The sequence below is a fragment of the Falco biarmicus genome, chromosome 6 (assembly GCF_023638135.1).
Source record: "Falco biarmicus isolate bFalBia1 chromosome 6, bFalBia1.pri, whole genome shotgun sequence".
Classification (NCBI taxonomy): Eukaryota; Metazoa; Chordata; class Aves; order Falconiformes; family Falconidae; genus Falco; species Falco biarmicus.
In genome coordinates this window covers 22,967,235-22,989,248 of record NC_079293.1, presented here as the reverse complement: position 1 = coordinate 22,989,248, position 22,014 = coordinate 22,967,235, and the positions used below count along the sequence as shown (strand labels likewise).

Sequence of the window (22,014 nt, the reverse complement as noted above, 5' to 3'; positions counted from 1 at the left end):
TGGATGCAGTCCCAACTTTTCACCTAACAGTGATTTACAGCCCAGCCCCAAATCTTCAGCAAGTTTAAATGTAACTGTTCTGTAATTAATTTCAATTACACCTTCTTGGTGCTTCACTGTATGTTCCTGAGGCTCCTAAGGCCCATACCTTTACTGAGTCTCTCCACAGTCAATTTGCCTATAGTCTGTGTTGTCCTCCTGTCATTTCTAGTGGTGCCAGATAAAATTTTCAAAACGATTCAAAGCAATTCTCATGGAAAAAGTATATATTCCTCATGGGCATCATTTTCATGATACAGTAAAATGGGAAAATCTCAGTGGTCAAGTTATCATTTATCTTATTCTATTCTATCACCTTAAAATCACAATGCTCTTGCACTTACCTTTTATCTAACGGAAGAGTTCACATGAGCATAGTAATGGCATTGAAAACAGCTAATGATCTTCCATTCATGTTGCATGGGGGCAGGAAATCAGGTGATCAAAATGCAGCTGCCCAAACCCATATGCATTGATTAAAAAGCCATATATATGGCATATTGAGGGTGGTGGTGGTGGTCACACTGTGCATCTTCAATCAATGTGATTAAATGCTTTCCAGAGATACCAGTCTTACTTTTGTCAAAGGAATCAAGTATTTTGTTTCATTTCTGTATGTGTAGGCAGAAGATGGGATCCATTATACGATTTTTTAATTTTATGTATAAACAGAACACTATACAAGATGGAGGTAATTTGTGACCTGGTACATTGTAAAAAATGACCATGTAAGCACTGATTTTCTCATTTTCTTCAGTTTAAAAACAGTTGTGGGGGAGGAAAGACACTGCTTGGAGGGGGTGAGAAAAGGAAACAGGGGAAAGAACGATTTAAAAATAAAAAAAGGTAAAAATTTCAGCCTGATTCAATTTGTGGTTTGTAATGTTGCAATGAACAAGCTGGACTTCAAAACATTCAGCTGTGTAGGATGCCCCTTAGTGGTTGAATATAAACACTGTTGACACAAGAAATAATTTAAACATGGAAAAAACCCCCCAAAATAATATTTGTATTTAGTAACTGAGAACAAAGGATTTGAAACGCTAACATGCACAGAAGAGCCTACAAAGCCATGTTTAGATAAAACATCAGAAACAGTTGGAAAAATGCAAACCGATAGTAAGAAAACATTCCTGAATAAGCTATTGCACTGAGTGAGAAGAACAAGAAAACAAGGGAAAAGGAGGGGAAAAAAGGTCAATCTCTATTTTTATTTTAATCACAATCTACATTACGGGATGAGTGGGCATCGCAGAGGCATACAATCAGATACTGAACTCTGCAATGAAACCCAACCCAGTATTTTTACTGATACTTTCTAGAGTAGAGAGTTTCTGTACACAATTATGAAGTTATCTGGCCTGCTGCCACAGTTCCTTCCCAACATCATATGGATGGCGTAGCCTGTGGCCATATCTGCTGTGGCAGAAGGTAACCAGCTTGTGTTAAAATACACAAAGATTTTTACACAAAAGGCATCAAGAAATGTTTAAGATTCAGTAGGAAAAATTAGGGTGCACAAATTCTGTAATACACATAAATGCACATATCTAGTTAGATATAACAGCACAAACCAGTCTAACTCTTCTCATAAGGAATATATTGCTTCTAACTTTTCCTTTTCAAAACCAGTGTTTGCACAGTAAATCTGCAAAAGCTGCAACAAGGTGACACTAACGAAGCATGGCACCCTCATCGATCTGTTTACACCTACTCTGATTTTAACTGTATTTTATACCTTTAGATCTCTCTCAATGTATACACGGGATAACAAAGAAAGTCCATTGTATTTATAGACGGTTTGTCTTTGGAAAACTGATGCCTCTGTTAGTCATTGTTTTTTTTCTTTCTTGAAGAAGTCTGTAATTCGTCCATCTTTTTAACTTTGCCTGTAGAAATCACAGCTGCAAAGTGTCTCATTACCTCCACACCAGTTACTGAGGCAGAAAAGCCACGCATCAGCACTACTGATGTAAGCCTTTACTTCTTGGGTCACATCCCAATGCAGCTTGAAGGGTCAAGGGAAGTCTCTTTTGAGTTAGCTGGTGTGTGCTGTAGCTGGATATACTGATCCCAAACATTCCCAGTAGCACCGCTGCCCGTTGCAGCAAGGTGTCTGACGAGTTGGTAACGATTTTTCCTGCAGCTTGAGTCTATGGGAGAAACAGGGCAAATTACATGCTGATTCAGCTGAGGGCAACACAAAAGTGTGTCTTTGGAACCTACAAAGCACTTTTTTCTTCTATATGTCATAGAGTATGACTCTGCTTTTTGCTGAAGAGTATTCGGCACAAACCACTGCACATTTTGCAGGGCTCCTCTTTTTATGGCTTTGTAAAAGAAAAGACACATTTCTAATATGATCTCTCTCATTTGTAACTCATCGATTTCAGTGACTTTAATGGGATTCCCTCTGGCTACTTGGCTGAAAGGGGAGCTGAATTAAGTGTGGAGGCTTAGGCATAAAAGAGAAGGGACTCTCTTGTTCTGTGAAGTTCAAAGATCTCCTTCCCACAGATTAGCTGCTAACACAGTGATGCTCCCTTGAATGTTAGTTATTAATTCAGGAAAGCAAGGCTAAAAGGGATCAGTATCATCTTTTGTTAGCTCCACAGGTGGGACTAGACCAAGCGGACAAGTTTTAACACAGTCTCTTTCTCAAGTCTAACAAAGTAGCAGGAAATGCCAATCAAAGTAAAGATAAAAAAAAAAATATATTTACTGATAATCTGAATAACAGTCAGAACAGAAATCAAGTTACTGTTGCTTGCTAGGACATACGATACACTGACCAAGAAGCAGAAACACAGTTGCACAGACTCCCTAGAAAGCAAAACAGAAATTCCTATACGTATTGGCACTGTGAGTTAAAACATACAATGCGCCTTTCTAGTTACAGCATTTCTTATATGAAATCATGACTAGGCCTGAAATAATGACTTTTGTGTACTCTCCCTTGCAGTCCACGGACGGAAAGCATGGCACCACTGGCAGGAGTGACATGTTCCAAGGAACCTGATTTTCACTTCCAGATTCTAGATTTTTTATGTGAGGTTAAATAATCAGAGCTGAGTGCTCTGACCTTGATAAACGTGTCTGACGGTGTGGGTAGCTACTTCAGCAGCAGAATAAATGATGGCAAAATAAATTCCAAATAAAATTACTGCTTAAGGTGATATCAAGAGATATGCAGGAGGTGTGAAAGAACTTCCACTGCTGGGACTGAAACACAGTATCCTTAGCTCACCCCCTCAGCTACGCAACTATCACCTCTCAGCTACTATCGTCTATGATTTGGATGCAGATCACATTGCTAAGAGCCATCAGATTTTCCAACAAAAGGATATACACTGTAAATATCAAAATATGGAGTACGATAAAGAAGATGCTCTACTTCGATGTATATATATATTTGGGCTGGTTTATTCTCAATTATGTAGCTAATTTAAAACATTTTCTATGCATGCCTTTTTTTATTTATTTTTTTTTCTTTTCATATAATAATTGATACTCTGGTCCACCAGTGTTCCAGAGGCCAATACTGGCTGTGGTTTCTTTATCATATAAATAGAAGCTGCTTGATGCATTTCACTGACAGCTCTTTTGAGTTGCTTAGGAACTCAGCATCCTTCTTCCCGTTAACATTCTCCTACTGCCCCAAACACACAAAGCCGCTGCAAGAGAAAATGGTGGAGAAGTATTTCCTCTTTAAGCACTGCAGAAACATAAACTCCTTCCAAGTAGTCTGCATTCAGTATTCCAGCATGACACCAATTATGAAGAATTATCATAATTCATTTACTTTTCAGCAGAGGCTTAATTAAGACTTCTTCTACTTGTTACGCAAGTTAACCCACCAGAAGCCAGCGTTCCCTTGGGTTGACCATGCAATAATTTGAAATGAAATCAGTCTGAGCAAAAGAAATACTGGTATTTCAAAGATGTAATTAAAAGCAGAAAAAAAGGACAGAATTTTCATACCTGCAACAACCTTATATACCCAGGTGTCATTCTCCGGAGAGAAGCAATCATGATTTCTGAGTCTTTGCAAAATTTCAGACCCTGCAATTTTAGAACACACAAACCATTACTAAATCCCAGGGAGTTTTACAAGCTGACCCTTTACTGAAACATAAGATTAAGTCTAATATGGTTTGCGACAATGCCAAAAGCACTCCAAGAAGCAAGGTATGCAAACATTTTTTCCTCACCTGATGCTCTTTTCCCTCGAGCCCGTTACATGCTTAAGGTCCTAGGGGTATATAAAGCCCAGCTCAGTTGCATAACCTGTCACATGGGATCTGTCTGCACCGCTTAGGTGTTGGCAGAGCCATAACTGTTCTGCCTGGGGCCAGGTATGTCTTGCAATATTGGAAAACTCTTTGGGAATGCCTGAAGCTCATTAAGAGAGTAACTGACAGCTGACCTCCTTAAGAACAAAAGGGCCTAAGCCTGCTTTATAGATAGTACTGGACATAAAAAAAGGTCACTATAGCTTTTTGTATCGTAGAGTGACAATGCAAATAGGATTGGATGGATTTTATGCAACTTAGAGCACACATTTATACCCACAGGATGACCTGACTCGGTAGGAAGCTTAATGCAGCCATGACCTGACTTGAAAGGATATGCTAGTATAATAGGGTTATTTGGAGGCACGTTTAAAAATAAGTTCCCTCTTTTCTGATAGCCTTCTCTTTTACTCAGCATTATGCATGTTCTTGACCCTTTTTCTACTGCTAAAGCTTTACTACTAAAAATATCTAATCTAATGCTGCTATTGCTACCTTCTGTTAACTGTGATTTTTTTTCACTGTAGTGAGCTTGGATTCAGTTCTGCTCCTGGGGTCGTATAGCACACGATCTGAGAAATGGTGGTAAAATCTAATCGACAAAAGTAATTTCTCCTTCTTTTAGGAGTGTACATGGAAAGACTGCTGAGAAAGCTCCTTTTCCCCATTATCAATACATGCAGCCTTGAATATGGATAGCAAGGCAGAATATAGCTGCAGTTGCAGTCCTACTTCTAAGCATGCAGGGTAAAAATGTTCAGGTGGTGTAAGTCAGTATAGCACTGGTGTGCAGAGTGAGCCCACATGGGTTTTTATCACAAGCACTCCACAGAACAGCGCTGATTTACACCCCTTTAGCCTGTGCTACAGCAGCCTAAAGCTCTCTGAGAAATATTCCTGCCGTAAAAGAGCAGAAACATGATATGTTTCTACTTGGAGAAATACTCTACATTAGGTATTCCACAATGATACCACTTATCAGGAATCCACAAAACTCATTTACTTTTCAGCAGATGCTTAATTAATGTTATATAAAGGCACACTGTTGTTTTCTTCTGAGACTCTGGCTTATATGGCATGCGGTGGGAAGATCTTACTTGCCTCTCACTGCACCACATTTATACCACGTGAACCCCATCGGCATCAGTGGAGTTATATGTCGTTCACAAAAAAGGTAATGGACTTGAACTCATCCTATAGCGTCAATCTAAATACTAAAAGCAAGAGACTGGCAGCCTGCCATCTGTTGTAGTTTGGTTTTTTTTTAATACGGAACTTGCACAGTGACTTCATGCTAAACCTTAAGTGCTGTATACTGTAGCTACAGGAAATGTATCAACAGGAAACAATCAATACAAAATTGGGAGCTGACTGAAATTAATGGAAAATGTACCAGTAAGTACAAGTCACTGTACCTGCCCAAATGCATTTGGGATGAAAACCTCTACTATAAAAAAGCTTTTTTTTTAATTATTTTTTGTTCTTGTTTCTCACTGTATGCCCCATACTAACTTCCCTGCACAAACAGGAGAGCACCTGGGCTTGCTGAGCAAAGCAGGACAAGGCTAATGCTGCAGAGTCCATGTTCTTCTGGAAATACACAGAATGAGGAATTTTTCCTTTAAATTTCCAGTCTTGCCTGCATTCAAAGAAAAACCTACTTCCTACAGTATCAGTTTCAGGAGGTCCAAAAAATGTGTTACTACCAATTTCTGTCATTTTGTGTGTAACTCTTTCCATTCAGAGGATGGCAGTGAGATTTCTGTGGCAAGGTATTCAGAAAGGGAGAGCTTTCCAACCAAGTTGCTTTGTGCAGAAAATAAAAGGGAAGAGCATGCCTTGAATACCAAAGCTGTCTTTAAAAATGACTTATTTGCCGTACTCAACATATTGGCTTTCTGTAATTGCAGGTGTAATCAAAATCTGCATAACTTTCTGAGGACTCTGAAAGAATAACCCTCCCGAGCTGTTTCAGGAGAACTTTGAACAAACAAGGAGTTGCTCCTGTTCCTTTTGAAGTTAAAGCCTCTGAGAATTGAGCCCTGAGAGCCAGGATGCAGAGATGAACGTGCCCATCCTGGGCAGGGGACCGGCTAACAGAGGACGAAAAGCACAAGCCGCAAAGGGCTCTCTTGGCAAATACCTGGTGGTCCCACGCGCAGCGCAGACTACTCGCCTCGGTCATCTACTAATGCCTTCACTGCTTGATGGCGGCACTGTTTTCTAATAGCATCAAGCAGATAAGAATGCAAATGATATGCTGACGTTCTCCCCATCCCAAAATTAAAGGTGAGGGACACTTTGAACCCAGCTGTCAATATTCACCACCTTGCACTCTATTTCCACGAAGAGAAGTAGTCAATAATGAAATTAAAAGTTTCTTTGCTGTAATCCTGTGCATTTGGGACCAGCAAGAGCTGCTTCCCCAAATGCATCAGGAATCAACCAACAGGAACAGCTTCTTTTCACACCATTAGAAGCCCCTCCTTGACTGGCACTCCCCGAAAAGCTTTTCATGCTGCCTGTGCTGCTCATGAGCGTGTCCCTGCCTCTCTGGAGCACGGTGCAGGGACATGCAGCATTACTCACCACAGCTCAGTGGCAAGCAGCAGGGCAAGCATGGCAGCCTGGGGCTCAGCCCCCCGCTCTTTCAGTCAGTTTTGCAGCCCACCCCAAGCTTGTGCCGTTGACCGCTCCAAGACAGATGCCTCAAATATTTAGGCTGAAACTACACTAACCATTCCTGGACTTGCTGCTTTCTCTGTGTGCCCTGGACTTTGTTAGCTTCTCTTTCACAGACCACTGCTTCTTACATCACCCTGAATTCACTTTCAGATCCTTAAATATGTTGTCTCCTAAAATCAGCCTTAACTTTCCAGCCGTCTTTGCTGCCTGTGCTCTGTACAGTGATTCCTATTTTCCAGCTCATTTTCCCAGCTACTTTCCAGTATATTTACTTTTATCCTGACAAACGCTATGTCAATGCTTCCCTCTACACCAATACTGCAGCTTTAGCACCAGAAACTTGCCTTCAGAAGAGGGGCCTATACTGCTTTCTTCCGCTGGTCAGTTCTTGCTGTTGCAGACCCTTGCGAGAGCTGGAATAGCAGTGGTCTATGGCACTCGAGAGACTCTGGATGCTAGTGGGCCCGACTCTCACCCATATCGGAGTCCATTGCCTACATTTACCCATGCCTTTCCCCCCCCCCCCCCCTCCGCTTTCTTATTTCTTAAAAAATCCTATTTCTAACAAGTTTTTAGCCACCCTGAACCAGAGGGAGGGAGGAGTGAGGCAAGCTGGTAACATGTGTGAATTAAACCGCAGGCAACAGCAGCAGGGGAGAGCGGTTTCTCTCATGCCTGCGTGGAAGCCCAGATTAAGGAGCTGCAGCCAACACGTGGCTGTTACACAAAGGATGCCCAGACACAAGGATCCATCAGTGGGGCCTGCGGCTGACAGCATGCACGGCCTTGCTTTTGGTGACAAATGGAAATGACCGAGGAAGGGAGAGGTGAGGGAAGGTCAGAGAGACAAAATAATAAAGGGGGAAAAAGGGAAACTCCGGCCAGTGGGAAGAGAGGTGATGGGAATGCCCAAGTGAGCAGCCTCCCCAGGGCTCCCCTCCAGTGCAGCAGCGTCACCCCAGAAAGCCCCTTGCAGAGGACACAACTCTTATTGGGACCTGCTCAAACTGCTGGCGGTGGTTCATGCTTGTGATGCTGTCATCGCTGACTGGTGCTACGCTCCATGCACATGTACCATTCGGGCCCCAATCAATGGCGGGGGAAGCACGGGAAAGGCAGGTGATTCTCCCGCTGCTGCAGTTGCTTTCCACGAGGATCTGCCACAGCCACACTACCAGCTCTGCTGGGGCAAGGCCACAAGAATGAAAAAGCGAGAACAAGAACGTGATAAGACCAAGGAGGGGAAAATCCTTCCTCATGGGTGGCTGGGGTGACGGCCCCCCCACTGCCAAGGGAAGGCAGCCTGGACACCTGCAGACAGGAGGCTCTGGGCAGCACAGGGGCTGAGCCACCCAAGGCAATGCGGTGGCAAGTGTGCGCGTTTATGGGCCTCAGCTACTTGTGACCCACTATATGCTCAAGTGGTTGGAGCTGATGTCTGACAACAGTTGTTGCTCCTGCCTGATGAAGATTGCAGGCAGAACACTGCAGGGCATTGCTATGTGCAGTTGCATTTCTCAGCAGTAAACTGGTTTAAAGCAAGACTCTCCCCTGGCTTCCAGGGTCACTAAGCTTGACCTACTCTAGGCCTTCCACCCTGATACAGGGACAGCATTTTAAAAGAGTTTTTCCTGTACAGCACACAGAATTTTCATTCTATACCTGGACAACAACAGCAAAATTTATTACTTTGAAGTCATAATTCTGAAAATAATTCAGACACTTAGCTAAAGAAGTACTTTCCAAAATTCATCATCCTTAGCCAGGGTGGAGGAATACAGGCAGGATCCTGAACCTACCATGGCTTCCACTGCAGCTTTTCGTGCGGGACAGGAGTAAACAGAGTGCTGTCACTGCAGGCAAATAAATAAACCAAACCATGAAGAAAAAAACCAAGCAAAGCTTCCTCCACACACAACCATACAGCTAATCCTGGGCTTTTTGACTTTAACAGCTATTAGGTCTGAGAGTATGTCCTCACAAATCATTCTGTGCATTACTTAAAAGATTAAAGCTGGGCTAAAAGGAATTTTGCCTAGAACAAAGGTAATGAAAACATCAGCTCTGTAGGGGTAACAGGATTCGATACTGTCAGCTCATAGAAAAAAGCGACGGTCCTGCCCCAAAGAGCCTACAATCCATGGGGAGGCAGATGGATGCTACCAGATGGAGGAGCCCAGGGAAACAAAGAAAATATACTGCTTGGCATGCGAGGCAATGTTCTCAGCTCACTCAGCATCAGGTTGTTTCCAAATTTTTGTAGGCGTTGCAGCAAAGCACAGTGTTAAGGAGGGATGTGAAGGTGGTTAAAGAATTTTAAAATGATAAAGGCAAGCAAGGAACAGGAACAATGTTAGTCATATTGTTGCATTACACAGTAATAGCTTTTCGGAGCACAAAATTAGGGAGATTTATTGGAAGATGCTGATGACAGAAGTAGGAAATACTGTCAATAAAAGAAGACTGCAATACTGTGTAGATGAGCTGAGGCACAGACAGAAAATTGCAGATAGTTCTGTCCTCAAAGTCATCTAAGGTTACAGATAGACAGCAGCAAGAGACTGTTGCTGAGGCTTATGGAGTTACCATTGAAGTAGCTTAAACTACTCATTTATTTCCTGCTGAGAGCTCACTTGCTCACTCGTCACAGCTCCACTGCCAAGTGGTTACTCCTGTATTTGCAGCCTGCCTACTCACAGTGCTTTGATGCCATTGAGAGATGAAATAATGGAAACCGACTAAAAATTAACAGCGAAAGAATAGGAGAAAATCAAGTTAATTTCTGCTACAGGGAAAGAAGAACTTCAGCCATGAAAGAAGATTTTGTTAGAGACTGTTGCAGTTTGTATCTGTTAGAAACTACAGGGGGGGAAAAAAAAATCCTGGATTTTTTTTTAAAGTATTTCCAAAACAAAGGTAGGTAAACACTACTGTCACTGGCAGCAGCACAGGTGTAGCACAAAGGCACTAGCCTAGCACAGTTCATCTGGAACCCAGTTCTGGTCAAGCAGGGTTGGATCCCTCTCTCCTAACTCCAAATGTGGCTAGCGCAGATGCCTGCCTCAGAACTAATCGCTCTAAACTCCCATTGTAATTTACCTATTTTAGATGTTTATGTTAAGATCAGGGAAAGAAGCGACGCTTGATAGTACAGTGAGTTAGTACAGCTAGCGCAGACATCAATAGTGTAAATGCAGCCAGTCACGTGAACTGCACCCCGCTCATTAGAGCAGCAGAATTAAAAGTAAAGCTGGTATGACGAACAGCTACTAAGATGACCAAAGCAAATGGGAAGTATGTATTACAAGAATAAGCTATGTTCAACCTCACAAAAGGAGGATTGTCAAACCCTTCTTCTCCTCTTAAGACACGGATGAGCAGCGCTGGCGCCCTTGAACACTGATTTTTGCCTCACTCCCCAACTACTGGATGTCGTCAACAGCCTAGTTTCATCTTCCCTTGCTCAGGGGAGGTCTTCATAGAGGGAAAGCAACATTGCTAAAACAGAGTGGGAAAGCCAACACATGAGAAGGACTGCATTATGGCCATGCATACAAGGTGCTATCTGACCTGATAGGCAAGTACAGCACCCTTGGGGGGACCATCTCCAGTGTCCCTGTAGGCAGTCATTGCTCTACAGAACACTGCCAGTCCTGGCTGCCACTGACCCAAGAGCAATCAGCTGAGTGAATAAACTGTCAGTTTTTCTGTAGCCGTGTACTAGTACAGAAATTATGTATTCCTTTTACAACTGAAAACCAAAAAACCATGACTAAAATGAAAAAAAACCCCCACAAACAAGCCCAAACCAAGAATACAAACAATGGGCATTAACAGACAGACTTAGGGTCTTTGCAGGTCTGAAGATCTTAACGGATGCTAGCACCTTTTTAAAAAGTACTGCTATAATTATGCCAGCCACTGGCAACTCCAATGTTTGGACCCACCTTAATATTTGTACAATTTTGCAGAATCTTTAGGTTGGACTGCGACAGAAAACTGTTCTAGCAGATACGGGCAGGGAGAGGCCTATCCGCCTCTGATGTGCAAGTGACACTGCATCATAAGCACTTCCCTGTTGGGCCTTTTGCTTAATACCCACTCCTGCAAAGTGGGGTGAGGGTTTAAAATGCATAGCAGAGTCATAGCTGTCTTTTTTTCAGCAACAGCTTTATGCTTTGCTCCTTCTGAAGCAGGTTCAGAAATCAACCAGCACAACACACTACCAGAGAAGCTGGAACACTATGGGCTGTGCTCATAGGCCTGAGAATTACCTGGGTGCATATTGGCGGAAAGATTTATCTATGGCCATTATTCTGGGATGGTTCACATCTGGCAAGCAGTGGACAGACTTCCAGCAGAGGTCCAGAGTCCCAGTTAACCCTGGAAAGATTTTGTAACAGTTCCCTTTTTCTCACAAGTGTAATGCACTGTCTTGCACGTACCAACCACTTCAGCAAGGCAGCACACTGGAAGGACACACAATGCAATCCTGACAGTCTGTGAATGAGGTAGTATCATCATTTAACATAATACCATTTATCAGCTACCAAGGCACTGCTGGTCTGACTAGGGATGCCTATGACACACCTATGGATGTATCTGAACACAGAAGACTCACAAGACACATCATTATTCAAAAGCACACCCACTCTAGTGATCGTGTGTGCCAATAAGCTGCTATTAATCCAAGACAATGTATTACTTCTTGTTCTCGAGGAGTGCCATACAATGGCTGCTATTTTGCAAAGGAATAAGGCATTAGGCTTTTTCCTCTGAACAGCCTGTGATTTCCATTTAGAAGAGATGCAGCAAAGAGGGACGAGCTTGCTAAGGAGCAAGGCATGCCTTCTCACTCTGCTCTGCTCCCCGAAGTCCACTATCTACCTCAAGACACTCATCAGATATGGGCTCCTGTGCCAGGCTGAACATGTGTTTCTGGCTAGCCAGTCCTCAGTGGGTGTTTCTCACTGTGGGAGTTGATATGAGAAATCATATTACAATCTGTGATGAGCACACTTCACGTTGTGTCCTTTGCTGCTTCTGTGGCTGATGAGACAAAAAGCTAGACCGTCACACTCTGTGTCCTCATGGGCATCACTCACTCCATCTGCAAAGCGTCCTGGATCATGAGAGGCCACACACGGTGTCCCAGACATCTTCTGCAGCGTGATACACAGTGTATAGCTATACTGACCTGCATAGGGTTGTAACCTGTCCAATGCACGTACGCACACAGCCTTTTGAATCTGAACCACTTGTCTGTAAAAAGCTGGACAGATCATTCCCAGCAGTTCTGTATTGCTGTTGGGAAATATTCTCATCAGTAAGACCGTGCACATGAGCACGTGCATATGCAACTAGCTGTTGAGCAGGGTTCTTCCTCCTCCTCTACCCTATTACATGTGCCAAATCTTCACTGTGTATCACATAAATGACAGAGCTGAAGAAGCAGCCTTTTGATGTGAATTCCAGAAGTGCAGGTATTTAGGGATGGCAGCTGAGGACTGAAGGCCATGAGGCCTGCTGTGATGCCCGCAAATGACTGGGAGGCTTGCAAAGAACTGCCATATTTTATGTACGAGAAAGACCCTAATGTACAGTACCCTGAGCTTTTCTGTAACTACTGACAGTTTTAGTTTGCTTCAGAGCACAGCTGTAGTGTGAAAAAATAGCCACAGCAGGGATGTTTGGGGTACCAGGACTCTGGAACAGGGAAGGATTCATTCTAAGACGACGATATAGACACATTCAAAGCATGACCACAATTTTGGTTCTAACTCTGAAGTGCTGATTTACAACAGAAGTATACAACTTCAGTCAATCACTGGTACCTCTCTGTTCTTTTCAAACAAAATTTTCAGATAGCCAGAATGGGGGGGTTACTATATTCCATATGGCTTTATAAATTATGAGTCATGAATCCCACAAAGGCACCTGATCCACTTTCTAAACAAACATGTAGAATCTTTCTTTCTGGATGGGCTGGAACTTGCTATGCATGTCATCACAGTTAAAATTAATCTGGAGCTATTATCAAAATGTAGAATTTTATTGACATTTACCATTCCTGCATAAGCAAATGTGTCTATAAACATCAAGAGGTTCTGAAGTCTTCCTTAGCAGCCTGCTAGGAAAGTTACTTACATTTAGCGGTAATAGATATCTAGATCTGCAACACCCCAAAAGGGTTTCTAATTTAGAAACTGTAAATGCTTTGATCCATCCTTGCAGATATATAGGCCTGAATATATATTGGCGTATGCCGTGTTTCCAATGCAACAGGCTAATGAATTACTCCACCCAAAACAGAAAAGGCCTCTAAAATCTCTTGTAAGACATTAAACTGCAATATAAGAAGATATAAATTACTGGATGATAGTATGATAGAAAATGCTTCAAAGCTTTAAATTAAATTACACAGATTTAGTGGGAACCTTGCTAGTTGAATTTCTGTTCTTGCACACTGACATGTTCCCTTGTAACTGCCTTCACACTGTTGAGTACACATGGTTCCCATCGCTTACTATCTGTATTTCTATTTAAATATTCTAATTCCTGAAAGTGGCATCTATTATTTCTGGCATGGCATTGTGCCAGCACAGTTGTGGCTGTTTAACACGATTGGTAGTCTATTTTTAGGCATAATCCTGTGTAAAAGTACATGTCTTATGCTGTGAACTCTATAGCTGACCACCGGAAGATTCATCAACTTAAGATGAGGGCAAAACAATCTATGCAGGAAATAAAGCATGAAAGATACATTAATCAAAAGAGCAGCATTTCTATAATGTTTATTTTTTCATTAGGCACTCTATTCTGATTAAGTGTTGTGGCTATCTGACTGGGAGGCCAAGCAGATATGATTAAAACAGAATTCAAATTACCTAGAAGTGGAAAACAAAACAAGAGGGGCAAAGTAGTGAACATTTGCACTTGAGCACACATGATGCAGTGGACTTAGCATGGAGCCCTCTCTTCAGAGACCGTGTTTCCCATGGCACAACGCTAACAGCTCACTAGGACCAGATGGTATTCACCTAAGAGCTCTAAACCAACCCAAGGATGAAATAACACAACTGCGAGCCACGGTGTGTAACCCCTCACTGGGAATTGCCTCAGTGTCAGGGGATGGGAAGGTGGTGGAATGGCTAATTTTTATGAAGGATTCAGGGGTGATCTGAGGAACTACAGACCAGTGAACATGACGTCCTTATTCTGCAGATCAGTAGGAACCATAGCAAGGAACAAAATGAGCAGACTCACAGAAAAATATATTCGGAAGAACTCCATTAAGCTTCTGTAAAAGGGAGGACATACTTCAGAAGCCTATAGGCATTTTTTTGTTTTGTTTGAGGAAGCGACAAATAAGCAACCTTCCAGTATCTTAAAGGGGCCTACAAGAAAGCTGGAGAGGGACTTTTTACAAGGGCATGGAGTGACAGGACAAGGAGGAATAGATTTACACTGAAAGAGGGTAGATTTAGACTAGATGTCAGGAAGAAATTCTTCACTGTGAGGGTGGTAAGACACTGGCACAGGTTGCCCAGAGAAGCTGTGGATGCCCCGTCCCTGCAAGCGTTCAAGGCCAGGCTGGATGGGGCTTTGAGCAACCTGGTCTAGTGGAAGGTGTCCCTACCCATGGCAGGGGGCTGGAACTAGATGATCTTTAAGGCCCCTTCCAACCCAAACTATTCTGTGATTCTATGATTAAGGTGTACTAAAATCCATTTAAAAAATTAATTGGGGAAAAAAAGCTCTTGAAAAGGAAGTCTCATGGGCTAAGAAGATCCTCGTTTAAATGAATAAACAATTAAAAGATACAAAAGTAAAAGCAGGAATGCAGTTTTCCCACTGGAAGGAATTCACCCATGCAATCCTATGGGACTTTGTGCCATGATCTGTGCTGCTCAGCAAAGTCCTAAATGACCTGGGAAAGGTGATGAATAATGGGGGAACAGAGACTGCTGATCCCACTGCAGTTATCACGAGGACTAAAATTGAAAGCTGACTGTGCAGAGCTTCGGAACAGCACTACAATCATGAAAAACCAACGATAAAATGGCAGACGAAATTCTGTGCAGGATATTGCAAAGTGGTGTGCATAATTACTTAAAACTGATAAGGAACATTCAGGTATGAAATAACAGTTCTGAAGATATCAGCTCAGTACCCACTAAGGGGTCAAAAAAGCAACGAAATTATTCGGGAAGGACTAGAGAGCAAATCAAAACACACTTGAAAAAAATCACGGTGAACCTGCATTTTTAGCAACATGGGCAGTTTCGGTCCCCCCATCTCTGAAGCAGACTCACAAAATATACAGGAAAGGGCAAAAAAAGGCATAATGAAAAGTAGGAAAAAAATCTCTTTACAAAGAATGAGCAAACAGGAGTCTTCAAGTTGGATGTGTCAGTTTACTCTTCTTCCCTACTTCCTCACCTCCTCTGTATGTCTTCCCCTCCCTCTCATGTTACAATGTTCTTACCAACACTTCCATAGTCTTCCCAGACCTGCAGACAAAGGGAGAGTTTGAAATACAAGCTATTAAGATTTTCTTTCTTCACTCAGAGTTAGAGGGAGGCTTCCTCCGATCTTCCTATACTTCTCCAAGGCAGGAAATGTGTAAGGATTCACTGTCCTCCTGCCCCAACATACAAAGGAAAAAAACCCACTCCTTTGAGTTTCTTTTCCTCCTTCCTGCATCATAGCCTTGTCCACAAGATTTTTAGAGATTGCCAGACACTGACTTCTCCAACTTGGAGGCAGGGACCCTGTTTTCAGTGCACGGCTTCTCCATAAATTAGGAACTGCTGTGACAGATTGTCCCAACTTGATGTTACTTTCAGAGCCGATTGTAAACTCCTTCCATTTCACGGCTTACAGAAATCTCAGCAAACTGCTTTTCCCCGATGGTGATGTAGTACTTACTCGTTAAGCATGGTTCAGTCTTACCTCTCACTTATGGGAAGTTTGCGTCTACTTTATTTGGATACTGGAGCACAGGTACTACAACAGCCAGGGGGTGTAAATGCCCTGGCTTCTTCATCTTAGAATTTAGTTCTGACCAGCTTTTGACTCTGATGTAAAACTCACTCCAACGAGAGACATGTTCATGGATTCCCACTCATTTGAGCCACAGACAGGTACTCAGTTACTGAGAAATGCACTGCTTCGATCCTTGGCTCATACCACTTCAAAGACTGGTGCACAGTTCAGTTCAGGAAGAACAGGACCGATGGGCTGCAGGCTGGAAGCTGCCCTTTGTATAGGCTCTACAAAGACTTGCCATGAGGTGCATATTCATTCATTCCTATGAACTTCTATAAAAAAGCCTTTCCCTGCCAGAAACAATTTGGTTTTACACTGATCTACAGGAAGTGTCCAATTGTACAGATTATGCAGAATCCTCCTTTGCTTGGCTCCCTACAGTCTGAAGCACTCGTCTTTGTTAACTTAGTGTCACGTATTTTTGTGAACATTGAAAGCTCTCTGGAAGGCTGAGAGTAGCATTGTGGAAAAAAAGATTGCTAGTCACCATAAAAATGCAAAGCACAACCAAGGGAGGGTGCTTTAATTTCAGATAGACAGCTGTAAAATTGCTTAGCAAAGACAGTTGGAAATTTGTTTGTATCTCTTCCCAATTGCAATGCAGAGGTGAATGGCTGTGTACTGATAAAGCCATCTGTCTTGTGGGTGCCTGGAGGAAGCCTCTGCACCAAAGCAATATTGCCAGTTCTACAGTTAATATCCTGGTGCACAATACTCTTGAGCTGAGAGTTGGACTGCAGTCATTTCCGCCGCCTTAGGGCACACCATAGAACAGCATGCTCAGTTGTAATGACTCTGTTCACAAGCACAGGCTGCCAGATTGGGAAAGGGAATGAATATCCCTGCAGGGCATAATGCAATGTGAGCACACCATTCCAGGCACTGAGATAACAGTCAGGTCCATGGACTCAGATCTGAATCCAGAGAAGAGAAGGAACAGCAACTGTGGGTAGAATGCTTTACTGGGTAGGCTTTTCAGATTACTTGCTTATCCTGGACACTCACAAAGAATAACAACTTAGGTGCTCAGGAAAAAAAAAAAAAAAAAAAAGCTGGTAAAGACTTGCCTAGTTTGGATTTCTAACAGATAGTTTTATGTTTTTTGCAGCACTACAGGGTTCTTTTCAGACTTCTTTGATTGGCTTCAAACAAAACACTGTGCAAGAGACTGCTGTACAAAGCATCTATGACTTCTGGATACAGGGAATTCCTAAGATTTGGATCAGCCTTTGACAACTGGAGCTATACCAAGGTTGACAGAAAGGATCCTTAGTTGTTATTCAAAAAACCTAATTACCCCCTTCGAGATACTTGCTCAATGCCATTTCATCTTTGTGACTTTTACCTCCGAAGCTTCCCACCTCTCATCTGAAAGTGGAAGTCTTAGGTCATCCATAGGAATGTTGCTGAGCACAGAGCAGAATGGATCTGCAAATCAGATTGCAAATTACAAGGGAACAGCCACACTCACGTAGCCCCATCTCTCCTTCCCGCCTGTTCGCATCCCCTCAGCAAGTCACTGCCGCCAGTTGCTTCCCACAATCTGCCCATGTTCAGATTCTTACTCTATGGCACCTGCAAGGTAGTCCGAGATGGCTTTTCAGTCTGTGAAACAGGGCAAGGCCTTGCAAATTATGGAGAAATAGATGGGCATGGGACTTCTACAAACACAACGGTCAGCTAAGTCTGTATGTCAGGTACCTTGACAAAGATTTTTTGGCTTGATATTGATTTTTTTTTTGCTTATGCATAAGGGAATCAGACTGAAAGAAAGGATACCGTCAGGGTGTTTTGACAGAAACACTGCTTTTTTCCCTAAGGCTTCCAGTGTCGGGGAGAGTTAAGGAATCTTTTGGAATCCTGCAAGACATGTTCTGTGTTAGTACAGAGCCAGAACCTGGGAGCTAGAGGCTCTGTGCTGTTTGTGAGGGCTTTATACAGCCACAGGTCAGATTCTGGCTAAGGCAGTTAGACTTACCTCAAATAAAGCAGCAGAACTGCATTCACCGACTGTATTCATACTGAGAAAACAAATCAATGTACTGCTCTGAACACCTCTCATCTTTGGCTCTTTTTCTTTTGCAGTTTTCAGTATAAAACACTTCCGTTTTCTCTTCTGCCTTTAACTGTGGGCTCCTACAGATGGTGCAGGAGAGGTACTTCCAGTTGCAAGTTGTTTTAAAATCCTTTTCCTTTCATGTTTAGCTCCTGTACTAGCTGGCCTTACTTGACTTGCTGGTTACTGCACTGCTACGTTGTCATTACTCCTTTGTTTTTCAGTTGTGTAGCTTTGGGGCCAACCTGTGACACAGCCTTGATTAAAGGGAACCATGAGAGTGATGAACCACTACAATGAAGTGGGAATCCCACTGGTGGTTCTGTCTCGCACAAAGATCCTTCTGAGAATCTGCTCCTGCTTGTCTCTGGACCGTGACAGTTCTGGTCAGAGAGTAACTGGGACACTTCTCTGCCATTTCTAGTTCCAACAGAAAACGCCTACATTTTGATTCATGACACCAACTGCAACTTGGCACTCCATGAGCAGCAGAAGTTGGGAGACTAATCTGAAGTTCGATTAATTATCTCTGATGAATCCTTACACTGCTACCTAATAATAGCTTAGGGTTTAGACAGGTAGTGCTGATACTCTCAGTTAACATGCCTTGCTGTGGCCTGGAAATGTGCTCAGAGAACCATTTCTTTAAAAAATTGAAAATTTGCATATCCCACTGTAAAACTGTGAATGCAACTTCTTAAGCAACTTTCCTAAGCAAACTTTTAAGTTTCAAACCTGTTTTTTTCATCAGTAGTTAATGAACTTACTGCAAGGATCTTTCTTCAACTACCAGCTGGAAGAAATGCAACACAAAAGACAATTCACACACTAGACACCTTCATAACTGAAGTTATGGATCACATCTCATGGGAAAAGAAATAGAAATTTTCCTTTTATGTTTAAAAATAAGGAATCTTTCACAACAATCATTCTTAACTAATGCATATCATTCCCTGCAGAGCAACAGATTGGAAAAAAGAAAGACAGATTTGAGAGGCTATTTACTTTGAATACTTCTATATTATTCTGCTTCCCCCTAAACATGCTCTAAAACAAGAATTCAATTTTTGTATTGTGTCTTTAGTTAAGATTCTTACCCTTACCTAAAAAAATCAAAACATTGTTCTTGTTGAAAACTGAAGAAATACTTGTTGACAGCAGCAGACAACCATTACACCCTGTGCTATTTAGTCTCCTGTAGTTATTTAGTGCCACATGAATTTCTGATCAAAACAAAAAAAGCATGTAAGATAATAAAGTACATGTTAAATACATTAGACATCCACTAGATGATACCACTTTTCTGTTTTGAAAAAGAAGGTGCAGATAGGGAAATGTGACTAACTGATGTTATTTCTTTTTGGATCTCATAAATATTAGTACTGGTACTCCACACTGTTCAGCATTTTTATTAATGATCTGTAAATAAACATAGAATCACTGCTGATAAAATTTGAAGATGACACCAAGATTAGCATAGTTGATACTAATGAAAGCAGTACAGGCATGCAAAACAATCCATCATTTACTAATCTAGACATAGTCAAAGAAAATTAAGGTTAATATGGCCAAACAGAAACTCAGACATTTAAGAGCAAGAAGTATGGAACCAGGGACTATATCCTGGAAAGCAATACATTTCAAGAGTACTTGTCTACTATGGCAAATAATTCAACGTGGACTCCCTATACAATTCTATGGCAAAAAATGGACCCACAAACAGTGGAACAGTGATTATGAAAGTTGGCACTGCTGAGATTTTAAATTAATTTCTATGTGCGTGCGGTTCCGGAACACTTGTTCTCTAAATGGTGGTGGTGGGGGAAATGGAGAGAATGTACAAGAGAGCCACAAAAACAATTGGAAGGCTGTAGAAAATAACTTAAATAATTTAAAGATAATGTTTAGGGTAGCAAAAAGGAGGTTGCATTGCAGCCTGATTACAGTGTTCAAAAACTTTCACAGACAGAAAATAGTGGCTAGCGAGGGACTATTTAATCTAGTGAAGAAAAGCATACCAAGAACTAATCTGAAAGTTAAATTGTAACAAAATCAAATTTATTCTAACCATGAGAGTGACTGAGTACTGGAATAAATGACCAGAGAAGGGGCTAAGTGTTCATTTCTTGACGTCTTTAAATGAAGCTTGCCTTTCCCTGCTTTAGCAAAACCCACAAATTGTGCTTTTGTCAGACTCAAGTTACTGGTCTTCACCCTGATAAAAGGAAAATTTATGACCAGGCATCTAGATGGGGGTCAGAGAAGATAATCTCATGCTCTTTTTAGTCTTACCCTCTATGAATCTATCAATATACTGAGTGAGTACAGAGAAAAACTTTCTGAGTGATTTTTTCCATCTGGATAACAATGTCACCCGTAGCAGACTGTAAATCATCCAGTAATAAATATATGTCAGAAACTATCGAGATGATTATATTCTTGTAACGCCTTCTAATTTAGGAATTTATAGTTATTTAATATTTTACACATTAATTTTATACTGGATAATTGAATTAATGTGAAAGGGTTAAGCAGACAGGCTAATGAAACACTGTGCCGTGTACTTAGCTTAATGTGGTTGGAAAAATCAATGCACTTTGGTCTGTCAGTTAGCAATCACAGATTTAATTGAATAACATGTCAAGTATTTTAAACTGTTTACCAATGTAAATAGAATCCAGCACTATAGTAATGGTAATAAGCTACAATGCTTTCTCTGAATTCCAATCAGATTTGAACATGACCTTCATTTTAAGCTCCAACAAGCCAGACAGAGATCAAACAGCTATCATTAAATCTACGGAGTTTGGTGATTACTCCTGTGATTCTGAAAAAAATACATGTGCTATTCTTTCACTCTCTAGAACACAGGTAATGGGTAATCAGTTTGATATTCCTAGCAATGGTTACTCCTTCTCTGTGCGTTTATATTCACCTCCACTTCATTACCGTTACTGGGAGAAGGAATACATCACACAGCAATCTTTTACTGAGCCTATCTGAGAAGTGGTGGAGGGCGCGTTGTGCATGACTGCATGAAGGCAACAAGAAGACCAGAAGAAGCACCTCCTCAGCTTGTGTTGGGTGAGTCCAACCACAGCTGTACAACAGCTCCTCACTCTTCTTCTCCTCCTTTTTACCACTCCCAAACAATGGATTCCCAACAGAAGATATGAAAGCAGCAAGGAGCAGGGTCGTAGCCCTGCCCAAGCTGAATGAGCTTGCCACTGCTAGACCAGCTCCAGGAGTAGGTGACATTCTGGTCATGCAACATGTACATTCCTGTACCTTTCTCTGATGTAAAAAAATATATTTTTTTATAAGATCCAGATGCCTGCAACGCAGACATTTCCATTTGACTTACCTGTTTATGCTCCCCTAACAGTCAACATAAATTCTCTTACTTGTACCTTTGTTCTTACTCTAAAATAGCTGTCTAGAAGCAATCAGTTATATTGGGTTGTACATGTATCTATGTCATCCCAGTGATTACAAAGTTCTTTAGGACAGGCAGGTCAGATGGAAACATTTACACTGCAGACATCTGAAGTTAGGGGAAATTAATCCCACCTCGCATGCTTCCAGGCTCTCCTGAGCAAGCTGCAGATGAGCACTGCCTCAAAGCGCCTACTAAGGAGAACCAGGTCCTTGTTTTACTAGGCTGTTCATGTGTATTGTACATGTAAAAATATTGTGCCATCTTTAACTACCCAGCAGCCTTGCTTACATGTTCTAGCATGTTCTTGACTGGAGTTAGGTCTGTTACACTCCCCTACCACACTGGCACGTCAAACATAATAGAAATTCGCTGTGCTGGGTGGGTGCTGTGCAGCAGGCCAAACCTTGCATCAAATTGCTGCTAGTTAAAGAAAGGAGAAAACATGAGAAAAC

General features: G+C 41.9%; 1 protein-coding gene across 6 annotated transcripts in view; it reads right to left on the bottom strand.

The window, feature by feature from the left end:
• Nucleotides 1-1,013: 1,013 nt before the first annotated feature.
• The window catches only part of ERICH1 (glutamate rich 1), a 103,762-nt gene continuing 82,761 nt past the window's right edge, over nucleotides 1,014-22,014 (bottom strand). For 5 of the 6 annotated variants that reach the window (XR_008822577.1, XR_008822575.1, XR_008822578.1 and 2 more), the window contains 2 exons: nucleotides 4,021-4,101; nucleotides 1,014-2,192 (listed from right to left, as the gene is read on the bottom strand). Coding sequence is in view for 1 of the 6 variants with exons in the window: in XM_056343718.1 (XP_056199693.1) it covers nucleotides 2,032-2,192; nucleotides 4,021-4,101 (242 nt within the window). In the remaining 5 variants the exon portion in view is untranslated. Of the gene's footprint in view, nucleotides 2,193-4,020; nucleotides 4,102-4,250; nucleotides 4,428-22,014 lie in introns of those variants that run through there. The other variant, XR_008822579.1, reaches the window with a different exon arrangement.